General features: G+C 47.4%; 1 protein-coding gene and 1 long non-coding RNA gene across 2 annotated transcripts in view; one reads left to right on the top strand and one right to left on the bottom strand.

The window, feature by feature from the left end:
* Rftn1 (raftlin, lipid raft linker 1) overlaps positions 1-13,140 on the top strand; it is a 199,665-nt gene that overhangs the window by 140,232 nt on the left and 46,293 nt on the right. Inside the window, exons 5-6 of the mRNA XM_046453000.2 lie at positions 2,448-2,805; positions 10,294-10,497. Coding sequence (XP_046308956.1) covers positions 2,448-2,805; positions 10,294-10,497 — 562 coding nt within the window. The remainder of the gene's footprint in view (positions 1-2,447; positions 2,806-10,293; positions 10,498-13,140) is intronic.
* LOC124098235 (uncharacterized) lies at positions 2,092-8,520 on the bottom strand. The gene is made up of 3 exons (XR_006853513.2): positions 7,293-8,520; positions 4,581-4,649; positions 2,092-2,559 (listed from the first exon to the last, which is right to left on the bottom strand). It is a non-coding gene; the product is annotated as an uncharacterized LOC124098235 (long non-coding RNA).

Genomic DNA, 13,140 nt, shown 5'->3' with positions numbered 1-13,140 from the left:
TCTATGGATGACTCTGGGCAGTCTCTACAGGGCCGCAGATGACCAGGACTGATCAAGGGAGAGGTTCAAGCAATTATGATGGCCACGTGTGCCTTCTCTGGGCCCCTTCAGCATGCTTACCATATGTCTGGTATTCTGAGCCACTGCAAAAGAGAAGCACGACCCTCCCCATTTTATGGATGTGAAGACTAAGACCTGGAGAGCTTATTTAACCCACTGTAGTCGTCCCCCACATCAGTGAGTGACACATCTCGAGCTCCAAGCCCAGCCTTTCTGAGAGCCTTCAGACCCCATGCCATCGCCACTACCATAGCTCCTGTTGAGACTGGCCTGTGGTTGAACCCTCAATGGGACCAGTTTCTAGAAATGCTTCAGTAGTCATAGCTGTTTCCTGTGTGGTGAGACAGTAGTCTCAGGAGCTAGTGCAAGGTTGTTCCCTCATTTCATCTGGGGACTGTAAAAATTTATTGCCTTTCCTTTTTGCCTTTGTCACCAGGAAGCTCAGAGCTATGCTTCGTCGGCAGTAGCTTTCCTGAGTGTAAGGTTCTTGGTATAATCATCTCCCTACTTTTCTTTGAAAGCTTTTGTTTCCTGTGTTTTCTTTTAGAAAGTTTCCGAGATAATTTTCTAAAATAGTTGGATGTCACAGATTAGTGAGTGAAAAGTAAATTTTCAGAATGGAAAGGATTAGTTTAAGGGGTGTTTTTTTAAACTTTTGAAGACTGATTTGGCCCAAGACTGTGCATGAGTGGACACAGACGTGACTGTGGACACGTATGTATTTGATAGCTTGATGTTTCCTTTTGAACTTGAGTCCAGTTTGGCTGGAGCCAGGGCTGGCTTTGAACTCTGGCTTCTCACTACTTGCTTTATGACTTTCATTTCAATCTCAGTGTCCTTATCTGCAATGGAGATTATGATGCCGTGCATGGTCATTGAAGAATTTAACAAAATGACTTAATGTAAAATGGCTAGTTATGTGCCTGCAGCAGATGATAGTTACTGATATGTCTCGCACAGGCTGGGATTTGTAGAAAGATTGGACCATGCATTTGCACTTGCTCTAGACATTTTTCCTAGAACGTGCAGTGGGGAGCTGAAATGACCCTTGACTTCACGTTGGGGTGCTGTGTTCCATAGCTGTGAGGCTTGCTTCCCCTTGGTGCAGGGAACTCCATGTGGCATTTCTTACACATTCTCAATGGCAGTAGATGTTTGCTGTGGAGAACTCAATATTTTCTGAGGTCATCCACTTAGAGGTTGGTGACTAAGACTTAGACAGCCCTGGGGTTTCTACCTCCTTATGCAGTGGTGACGTACTCGGCTTGAGCATCCTTGCCTGGAAAGTCCCCTAAAGCCCACCTCCTGGCTCTTCTTGATTTTACTAGGCTACCACTCTCAGTTTTTCTTTCAAAGTTTTGACTACTAAGTGCAATGGCTGGAGGCTACTTTTTAGGGCAAGAGAGGGTTCAAATATTACAGGACTCTTTGTAGATTTCTTTGTCCCAGCTTGTGGGCACATGAAGCAAGAAGGAACAGCTTCCCTGTTGCCTATGCTGTCTGGGCTGTATGAGGCCTTCAAGAACCTAGGGCCTACCTGGAGCTGTGGGCCAGGTATAGACTGTGAGCTCCTTGGCTTCCTGAGGCCTGAGCATGCCATGGAGCCTTCACAGGGGTGACTTTCCCCACCTCTGACCTTCCCTGACAAAACTAGTGTCTCAAAAAAGAAGCTCTTTGGGTCATAAGATGCCATCTGGTAATTACTATGCGGTTGTAAGATGCATTGTATTTATTTTAATTTTTTTTGTGTGTATGTGCGCCAGGGATTGAACGCAGGGGCACTTAACCCCTGAGCCACATCCCCAGCCCATTTTTGTATTTTATTTAGAGACAGAGTCTTGCCAAGTTGCTTAGGTCCTTGCTGAGTCTGGCATTGAACTCATAATCCTCCTGCCTCAGCCTCCTGAGCTGCTGGGATTACAGGTGTGTGCCACTGCACCCAGCTAGATGCACTGTATTGTGAGGTAGCCTGATGGCCAGGAAGTAGGTGAGTCATAAGAAAAAGAAATTCTTAAAAAATTGTTAGCAAAATGAGCTTCTTCCAAATCCTGTTTATTTGAGCGTATCCTTTTAGAACCTGTTTAAAACAAAACAACAAAACAAAACAAATGGGGACCATAATCATTTCAAGGAGAGGTGATCCCAACCCTTTCCCAAAGCTTCATTTTTCCATTGGGCAATGTAGTGAACACACCAAGTCTGCATGTCCCCAACAGGCCAGGGCAAAGGGTGCAGGCACTGCCTGCCTTGATGACATGGGGCCTCTGCTATTCTTCCTGTTCACGGTGAAGTAGCTCAGAGGCCTCGGTGAGGTGCATGGGTGCTGCAGGCATCCTTCCGTAGACCATCCCATTCACGCTCTTGCTTTTGTTTTGTTGGCCTCCCAGGTCCAGGAAGCTGCAAGTCGGGGCCTGAAGTTTGTGGGCGTCATTCCTCAGTATCACTCCCTTGGCGGCAGCCCTCTTACACCCACAGCCAACAGTGCCACAGATGCCAGAGCTGTGAAAAAGGCACATGGGGACCACCCATCACTGGAGGACGAGAACCCAGGGGCTGCAGACGTGTGTGTTGCTCCCTCAGGGATGGACGGAAGCCCAGAGCCCGGCCCAGGCCACACAGGGGACCTGCCTTTCATTGAGGAGCCCAGCTTATCCTCTGGAGAATTTTCCCCACGGGGAATGAGTCCTATACTGGATGGACCAGATGGTGGCCCGTCGGATACACATGCAGGGCTGCTCTCTAGGAGTAAGTATGTAAGCCCCTCGAGTTTTGACCCACTTCAGAGAGGTGAACAGCTTTTCAGTCATCCCCAGGGCGTTTTAGGGAGAAGAGATGGGGATAGAGTATAGACACAGCAGTCCATCAAACACTAGAAACTTAGTTATTTGGGCCGCACGACTAGTTACTTGCTGAAGTTGTGACTTTGGGGGTGAGCAGGGCCATGTGAAATTGACTTGCAGTTGTTCCAAGTGGGTTCTAAGTGGATTCTAGATGGTGAGGTATTATATCCCCTGCCCTTGCATAGGGAGTGTTGGTATGCTGGGAACCACTGAGACCCTCCACTCCACTGCTTGAATGTTTGCCTATAGCAAGAAATCACAAACACCAGTTGAGGGCAATTTGTGCGGTGTGTGTGTGTGTGTGTGTGTGTGTGTGTGATTCAACTCATGACAATGTAAACAGCCAGCTTTCAGGGGCTTCCTACGGTTGACGTATCACTGTGGTAGAATACGCCATTGAGGAAAGGCCAGCAGTCTGTGAATCCTCCTAGTCACATTGTAAGGGCCAGGAGAGCATGCACATTGGCTTAAGGATTTCACATAACAGCACAGCAACAATAGCCAACATGTATTAATACTTCCTAAGCACTAGGCCCTGTGCCAATATGCTTTTAATAGACTGACCTCTTAATTCTCCAGGCAGCCTTGTGACATATGTGGGTGAGCTCTATTACCATTGCCTGGTTGCCAGTGGAGTAATCTGGGGTTTTCAGAGGAAATGAGTTGCCAGGGTGGGAAACTGGCAGACCTAGTATGTGAACATAGTGGGGCTGGGTCACCACCACCCCATTACATCTCTCTGGTCTTTCCTGACAAGATTTCCTGAAGCCCTTGGTTGACAGGGAGTGAAGTTTCCCTGTATTTCTCTCCCCAGAGTTCCCTCTTCTCTACTTTCTCCAGGAAATCTAGCATCCAGTCACTTCCTGACAGCAAGGTACTTAACATCAGTGGTGGGGCCTCTTCGGGCCTTTGGAAGATGAACGAGTATTGAGACTGACAGCCAGAGACCACCAAGCCTTCCCGAGGGCTGTTTGTTTAGGACTTTCTGGATCATATCCCTGTTTAATATTGTTACTATTTAGTTACTTGTTCTTGAAATCGGCCTCTTACATATGATCAGGAACATTTTTATGCTTGGAGAGTGGAGAACAAGGTGAAATAATTTTCATTGTTACATTAGTATGTCTTGAAAGGAAAATTATAAGATGCTCATTTCTGGGGGCTTATTTGCAGAGTTGCTTGGAGGGAGAGATTGGAGCTGCCTTGATTCTGGGATATAGAGGGCTATTATTTAATCAAGGTCTGGATCCTTCTTAAACATGTACTGGAGTAGAGCTCTTCCTCTGCCTGGTTTCTCCCCCACCACACACACACTGGATTGATAGACTTCTTCCCTTCCCCCTCACCCCACTCCCCATTCAGAGCAGCTGAGAGTGTGTTTAGACCTGGCATATGCCTCCTAATTAGTGTCCAAAGCTATCTTCTATTGAGGTGGGCAAGGTGTGTGTGCTGATCCCAAGAAGATGGATGAGCTTCTGGGGGAACCCTGCACTATGAGAGGGTTGGCGAGGCAGGTGGCATCATGGTCGAGAGTCCAGCCTTTCTGTCCATTCCAGCCACCTTGTGGCTGGGCAGTAGCCTTGAACACAGCAATTGCCTTCTCATGGGAAAGAACAACAACTCCCTATGGAAAGGTTGGGTGAGATGTACCTTCAAAGCCTCTCAGTGCTGTGGACTCACCCATGTGAACTGTTGCCCCTGGGATCGGGCACCATGCTCCTGGCTCTTGACCTCCACTTCTCATGGAACCTTGGTTTGAGAAAGAAAGTGGTTAATATGAAGGCTTCCTTGGGAGTGTGCTGACACCCTAGCCTTCCCCAATCCACCTTCCTCAGAGACTCCTCCTAGACTTTCTGCCTCTGTGTTTAATGCCAGAGAATTACTAACTGGGAAGACTTGTCCTGGGACCCTCCCCAGATGCCCAGTGCCCTCCTGCTCCCCTGTGGCTGCTCACCTCCCTCCCCCAGACTCCCCGTAGCTGAATGCACAGAAACCCCTCCTCCTGAAGCATCTGGACCTGCCTCCCCCCTCAAGACCCTGTTCTCTGCTGTCACCCAGATCATGCTGGGAGATGGTGGTTAATGGGTGTTAATGGAGGCATCAGCCCAACGGTGAAGGGGAACTTCAGCTATGGGGGGTCTCTAAGCCTTCCCTGTCCCCATCTCTCCAGGTGCACAGCTGCCTCTCCCCATGCAAATAGCTGGCCAGGCTACAGGTCTCTGTAATTTAGGCTCCCGCTATTATTTTTTAGAATTTTATTTATTTATTTATTTTATCTTCTGGTGGAATAAATGAGCCTCTGGATTTTCCATCAGTCATAACACACTGGGGTGACTAGTGGGCACAGAGGCCTGTGGGGGATGGGCAGACCGTCATGAGGGTGGTCACCCTGAGAGCGCTGTTCTGACTCCTCCCTGGATGTCAACTCTGTTATTCCTCATCACATAACAGAAGACTAGGATGCTCACTCCATGGATACAGAAAGTCCCTTCCAGGCAGCTAAGTCTCTTACCACAGCCAGGCCAGCCCCAGAGCTGGATATCCAGGACCCTGTCCCTGAGGATCATGACCCTCACTGGCCCCTGGCCTACCCTCCTTATCTTTTTCCTGGGGCATCTTGTTTCCTTCCTTGAGAACAAGGTGAGCCTTCACCCCCAGCACACACACAGCCCCCTCCCTGCCACTCTCATCTCTTGGCTTGCCTTTCTCCTGGGGCCCCCTAAGGAGGGTGAAGTGTTTTTACTCCTCGTTCTGCCAGGTGGGCTTAAATAGGCAATCACAGCAAGACAATTAAAAAACATCCAGAGGGAGTCTCCCTCCTCCCCCCTCCTCCTCCTCCTCCTCGCTTAATTTATTTCCTATGTAGGAGGCCTAGGGGAGAAGACTCCAGGCAGTGACGGCTCAGACAGGACTTTCCCCGAGTCTCCATCTGGAAGCAGGGGCAGGCTCCCTCCCAGCCCCCACCCCTGCGGCACAGTCCAGTGGTTAGGCCCTCCTGCATTTCTCTTCCTGCTCATTGAATTTTATTTCCTGGTTCCAGGGGAATTTCTTATTGGTTTGAAGTCCAGGCTGTGCAATGATCATCTGAGCCTCAAGTGTCTCTGTTGCTACAAGAGAAACAAAGAGGCCAGACAGGTTCTCTCAAATTCTGATTGTTCTGTCACCAAAATCCCTATTCTAAGTATTCCAAGCATTGGCTTTCCTATCTGCTGAGACTTCCCAGCCAGAAGCTGTAGTCGCTGATCTCAATTACAGTTCTGGTGAGGGATTTTGTTCAGTAGACCTTCCTGGCAGCCAGCTCAGTGTGGATCCCTGAAACTTGGGGGCCTTTTCTGATGTGCAGGCTCTTTCCCTCCCCAGGCCAATATCCTCCCCTCCTCATATCCTCAGGATAGAGGATAGTCTGACCCTGTGACTCTGCCACTCTTTCAGGCCTTTGACTCATTACCCCTAATGCTTTGGAGACTGTTCATTCCAACACAGCTACTAAGTCCCTACCTGTGGCTACTAGTGCCCACTTTCTGTGTCCTGATGAAGTTGGCCTCTTGTTGGACCTGGGAAGGAGCCCAGGGCTTGGGATCTGCAAGACCTGGCTCTCCCACACTGGCTGTGATTCTGAGACATCTACTTAACGCTTCAGGGCCTGTGGAGGTTGGAGAGTCACATGGGGCCATGTCACATGGTGCAGGTGTCTGGACTGCTGAGGTCTTCACGCTTCAATACCTGTTGGCCGTTGTGTGTGCACTTTGCCTCCTGCTGGCCCAGAGGTGCCCTGTTATTAGTCCTGAGCCTATGACACAGCCTGAGCAGCCTTCTCCAGATTTTGGAATCTGGATAGAGAGCTTCAGGCCCTTCTTCTTCCCTTCCCTCCACAGCACCCACAGCCTGCCTTCCCAGAGGAGACCTTTCATCTCAGTTCCCCTGCACCTGGCCTCGTCACACTGCAGACCCCACCCAGCTGTTTGACTTCCACTTCTTCCTTCCAGCACAGCTAACTCATCAGCAGCTTCTCTTTTGGAGCCCACGCTTCAGTTCAAACTCTGTATTTTTTTTTATCCAGACTGGAGGGCTCCTTAATCACCACACCCAGCCAGCTCCTGTGGCTCACCCTCAAGTCACAGCTCACTGGGATTGAACCTGAAGACAAGTAGGCAGGCTTCTATTTGGAGCCCAAGTTCCTATGCCCAGGCCCAGGCCTCAGAGCTGGTCACCTGCCTCTTTGCTCCCCACTTCCCTGTAGCCTAGGAGGCCTGAGAGGAGGGGGCCGCTCAGCCAGCCCCCAGCTCTCATCCTTTCCTAGATTTTCCCACTTGTCTGGCTCAGGTCCATCCAGCAAGCACCTCACAGCTCCTGTCACAGCGCAGGCTCTTTGCTGTACATGCGGAATCTTACCTGTGACAAGGCAGGGCCTCTGTGTGCGGAGTGGGGAAGGAGGATAAGAAGATGGTAGGTGCTCAGTGCAGTGCTTCAGCCATTCTCAAAACATTCTCCGAAGCGATGCTTTCCCTATTCTTTTGGGACTTTCTGTCCCACGTCTGGAAAAATCTTCCTGCTGAGGTCATGGCGGAGTCACAGAGCAGCTGAGAAAATTGAAACAAATTCGGGGCTTCTTTTTTGGAATCCTTGGTGCCTGCTTGTGTGAGGATGTGTGTTGAAGAATCGGACTATGAAAACATCAAAGGGCATCGTGTTCAGATGGTTTCTCTTGGCTGGTTTCCATGCGAGTAGAGGGAAGACTGTGGTCACGGAGGCGGTGGGACAGAGGCGTCTACTAAAGGGTTACGCTTTCAAAGTCAGGTTTTCTCCCAATATTTCATTACCCCTAATGCTTTGGAGACTGTTCATTCCAACAGCACTTCCTTTTCCTTCCTGAAAAATTTATTTCTGTCTCTGGCTTCAGTCCGGCCCCTGGGGAGATTCGAGACGGGAAAGCTGGGATGCTGTTAGCACCGACTACCTTGTCAGAAGTCTCTCTTCTTCCACCCATTCCAACATCCTCGCTTCTCCTTTTGACATTTCCCCTTTTTCTGTTTCATTATGCATCGGGGAAAATGGAGGGTTTTGTCTGGTCGTGTGAAACGAGATCCTTCTGAACTTCGGCCACTTCCAAACTCCTCAATCAATTCTCTCATGAAGCAGCTGTGATTTCTTTTTAATTCTATTGCATCTGTAGTTGACTCTAATATACCATAGGGACTGGTGCTCTGGCCCACTGTGGAGTCACCTGCAGTTAGTTCTGGCCAAGTTTACAGTTTCCTTAGCCTCTGAGCTTGCCAGTGTTTCTTGGGAATGTGAACATGCAGGGCAGATACTCTGGGGAGTTAGTGCCAGTCAATGAGGGTGAATTCTCCAGCTGTGTTGCCCTTGGTGGGTCCCTTTGTTGTGTTCTATACAGTGTCTCAGGTCCCCTGTGGGATTGAGCCCCATTGATAATCTGCTCATTAACGCATACTTCATTAGCTTCGTTGTCTCTTCATTTCCCATCCCACCTCCATCCTTCTCTCTTAGTATCACTTTTCAAACAAACAGCTTGCACATGGAAAGCTTGCAGGATTTGCTTTTGAAGAAATCCAAATGAATTCAGCGATTCACTGAAGCATGGCTCATCCTCTTGCCCTTTGTGGCTGCCATTTTTAATTGAATGACTGGCATGTGGGACTAGAAAACCCCTGATTGCTCAGTTCACGTCCTCACCCTGACCCCCACCCCTGCTCCCCAACCTATGGCTTGACTCCCTCCATTACAAACCTTCCTCTGTCATTTCATTCTTAGTTTATATTTCAAAGTCATGAAATAGGTAGTGGGTGCTGGCTCCATACACCAAGACTTTATTTCTTGTGTGAAAGTATTTCCTGGTTGGAGGTGGCGTCTTGAGTTGGTCAGGTAGACTAAGAAAAGGTAAGGTAATATGGGGTGGGGATGACCAGGCTAGAGCTGGTGTTTAAAATCCAGGTGGCCACTTCTGACGATAGGTATTAGCTCTCTTGGATGGATAGCTTGAGATGACTCTCCTGTTTAACTGTTGATGATAAGTCTCATGGCCCAGAGAACTCCACTGAGGCTTGCTCAGATGGGCCTGTGAGAAGAACTTCTTTGTCCCAGAATACAGTACCTGTGTGAGAAACTTCCAGATGTTACATGGGTTACTATATTCTGTGTTAATAAGCCTTGTTATTCCCCTGTTTATGGCAAGGGTAAAGGCTTGCCTTTATGGTCAGATTTTCCTTTTAAAATGCAGTTAACAGAAAGTAAATCAATTTTAAAAATAATAATCCAACTAGTATTTGGATACCACAAAAATTATGAAATACTCCAAATTGGGAAACAGCATCCCAGAATGTAGATCTAGTTATCCCATATGGGGAACGTGAGTGTCCTTTGTCCTTTTTGCTGATGTCAACCACCATTGTTTATGACCTTTAAATTTTCTCTTTGATAGAAGGGTGGGGATTTTCTTAAGATTTTAAAAGATATTTTTGGAAAAACAAAGCATATTCCTGAGCAGCTTGTGCAAGAAAAGCTTTCTAAGCTGGGTCAACTCTGATTGCTTGTCTAAATGAGTATTGCAAAAATAGGCCTTCAGAGTTAGGTTGAAATTGCAGGTTTTTGCCCCTCGAGGCAGCTACTGCTAACTCATACCTGGCAGCACGTACAGCAGGCACAGATCAACTGGGTGGTGGTGACTATTGATTTCTGAAGGACTGAGCTGTAAATGAAAGAATGGAAAGCTCAGAGCCTCACTCCCAGAGCCTGCCTGCGTGGCTGATGGAGCTGACCTGCCACTGTAGGCAGAAACTCTCATTTACGGGAACATATTTATTTTTACATATCAATGATGTATTTTTTGATGTACTTGATTAAGTATTATGGGCTAGGCCCCAGGAAACACCAGTGCAGTTTATAAATAGTGAGTTCATGGGTGAACAAGGTTCCTGGAATTCGAGCAATGTGTTTGTTTTTCTGTGATTTTGTACATTGGCTTTTTTTTTTTTTTAAGTTCAGATCTCACTCGGGTATGTCTATTTTTACTTCCAACACATCTTTGTATTTCTAGAAATTTATGCTCAACTCCTAAATGCCTAAATATATAAACCAATCCCAGATAATAATTCATTATATTCCAGATTCAAAATCTTAAGTCCCCCCATTTGAAGCTTAGCCTTTGAGGCCCATGTATGTCACTTGAAGGCAGCCACAAGTTACTACTTGGAATCAAGTTATATTACTTGGCATGTAGGCTCAGAGATTTCACCGTTGATATCATTTCTTTAGATTCCTGAGAGATTTCATTAATCCAATGAGTCAAATTTTTATCGCTGGTTGACCTCTTCTTTCCCCACTTTTTTTTTTTTTTTTTTTTTTTTTTTTTTTTTTTTTTTACAAATTTCAACAGAAATGGAGATCTTTGCCCTTTTCAATAAACCGAAGGGCCATCAGAAGTGCCGGCAATACTATCCTGTTACTATTCCTCTCCGGGTCTCCAAGAATGGCCAGACGGTGAGCAGTTTGGATGCCAACTGGTTGGAGCACATGAGTGACCACTTCCGGAAAGGAGGCGTGCTGGTGAATGCAGTCTTCCATCTTGGAATGGCAAATGGTATGGAATCCACCGCCCTTGGGTGGCCCTTAAGAATTCTGCTTCTAACTTTTATAACCTTAACCCATCTTTGGAGCCTGCTCCATTCAGTCAATAAAAATGCTGCATTTGATTTCTGATTAATACAGCTTGAGCAGTGCCCATAAAGTCAAGGACCTGAGCAGGAGTCAGCCATGTATCTTCCGAAATGCCAGGGGAGGGTGGGGTGGTGGGGTGGTGGGGTGGTGGATTCTATTTGATGAAGATGGCCTCTGTTTCTGTTGCTTTTTAAGAATTTTTTTTTTTTTTTTAAAAAAGATGACTCCCTGGGATTGTTAATTACCCCCTGGGATCATGCCATGCCAGAGTGTGAATTGTTTGTAGACGCTATTACAGCTTGAAGTAGCAGCAGCACCTTGGAATTGACAGAAAAACAAATGGCATGCTGCCTGGTTTCTGTAAGCTCCATTGGGACACACACAGTGCCTGGGTATCATGGCACCCATGCCCCTCCCCGGGAGTGGGTTATCTCTGGGGGGTTGCTGCATGGAATAGCACTATTAACGTCAGCTTTCAAGGTGGGAAGGAAGTCTGCCCACAGTGGGAAAAGGGGTCAAGCAAACAAAGTGCTTCAGGCTAACATGAAGGCAAGTTAAATCACCAGGGTGCGTCAAAACTGGGAGGCAATTTGAAGAGTGGGCCAACCTGCCAGCATGTGTAGATCCCGAAGGCTGCCAGTCAACATGGTTCCTGAGCAAGCAAAGTGTCACACCAAAGTTGTCGATCTCAGCAAAACCTGGCAGGGGGCATCAACTGCACCACAGTTTTCTCTCAAGAATTAGAGTCAGGGATGGATTTTGGATTCCATATTATTTGCAATCCTTGAAATGCCAGCAGGCGTCCTTAGAATAGAGATGCTATTCTTAATTCTGCATGTACCTACTTTGAATCATTCAAAGCCTCAGAAGATGACACAGCACTAATAGACCTTAGTTTGGATGCAGTCTCTTGTTACTATCTAAATATCTGTGTCCGATCTCAACTTGTTATAGTGGCAGCAGGCATTGCATAATGTTCTGGGCCATAGCCATTTGTTATAATGGATGAATGACATAAGGAAGGCCATCAGCTCACTAAGAATACAGCCAGACTAATACTGTCCAATAGAACTTTCTCTGATGGTGGAATGTTTAATGTGCTATCCAGTATGGTAGCTACCAGCCATCTGTGGGCTCTGAGCACTTGAAATTTATTTCATTTTCACAAATTGAACCATATGGGGCTAGTGTACCGGACAGTGCAGTTCCAGCGTGTACATTTCATTGATGCAACTAAAATTCATTTCTGTTCCCTGGCAGCAAAGTGATAAACTCTTTGTGTATAAGAAACCCATCATGGTACCTGCAGGGGCTCCGGAAGCCAGGGCCAGTCACTGTCTGGCGAGAGGCACCACAGAACACTGGGGCAGGTGTCCATCCCTACTCCTCAGTATTGGTAGCAGGTGGGCAGGGAGGAGCCCTTCACCTCCTACGTCCTACCTGGTGCCCATCTTAGGTTGGGGCAATAGCAGCTTTTCTATCTTGGTGCCCCAGAAGCTCTCTGTAACAGTCGTGTAGAACATTACATTTCTCTGTGGGCACCTGATAGCTAGTTGTACTAACATCTTAAAGATGTGCTGGAGGTAACAGCAGCACAGGATGTCACTGGTCATTTTCTCTCCTCTCAGGAGAATGGGACATCCAAATGGAAGTTTTCTCTGGCCCAACTGTCTGAGCATGTCGGGGCAAGCCAAGCCCCCAGAGAGAACACGTTGAAAGTTCACAAAGCCGTTGAATGTCTCTCACCGTTATGGTTTTGGCAGTCAAGGCTGAGTTCACCTCCGCTCCCTTCCCACCCGCCCTCCTTTCCATCCATGCATCCAAAAGCACAGAGAATTTGTACAGCTCTTTCTTCAGATTTGCCTTCAGCATGTGAAAGGCTGTTATAGCTTCCCTTGGCTTTAGCTGCGTTCAAGCCAGCCTTCCTGCCTTGAAGACAGAACGTGAAATGTCCCCTGGCAAGTGCAACCGTGAAGTGCTCCGCGGAGCCTGAGGCATCTACGGTGTCTAGCGCTGCAGGCAGCCGCTCTGCTTCATTCACAGCCAGGGGTGCGAAAGCCTCTGAACCAAATTCATTGAAACCCACACTGGCTTGAGATGTGATTTTTCCTGTGTGTGTCTGCTGGGAGGACCGTGCGAATCGGGGTGGTGTTAGTGGGTTAAGGCTTTTCTGCCCTGGGAAAGCCCAGGGCTTCTGTTGGCCAGGGAAGAAATAGGCATATGTTCTTTTCCCAGAATTAAAAAAAAAAAAAAAGCAGCAAACTAATCATAATCATGAAATGAACCTATCTCTAAGAGATAATTAGTATCCTTGCTAATAAACCTGGCAGAGCTAGAAGCACCTTCAAGCTGTTTGCCACCTGGGAAAGCATCATTCATGACTCTTGAAAGTGTATTTATAGTCTAAAATCATAAAATTTATACCCAAGTCATAAAACTCATGAGAAATTTGTCCAACTCGCCCAGTTCAGACTCCAGCTTCTGTTTTTACACCTCCAAGGACATGGAAACACCCATACAGTCCCCAGGTTTGGGCTCCCAGTGGTGGTTTCTGGGACTCCTCTCC

The sequence above is a fragment of the Marmota monax genome, unplaced genomic scaffold (genome assembly GCF_021218885.2).
Source record: "Marmota monax isolate L192 unplaced genomic scaffold, Marmota_monax_Labrador192_F-V1.1 WCK01_AAM20220418_F8-fsc00042, whole genome shotgun sequence".
Lineage (NCBI taxonomy): Eukaryota > Metazoa > Chordata > Mammalia > Rodentia > Sciuridae > Marmota > Marmota monax.
The sequence above is the reverse complement of the archived record's forward strand: the minus strand, read 5'-3'. Positions and strand labels throughout refer to the sequence as shown.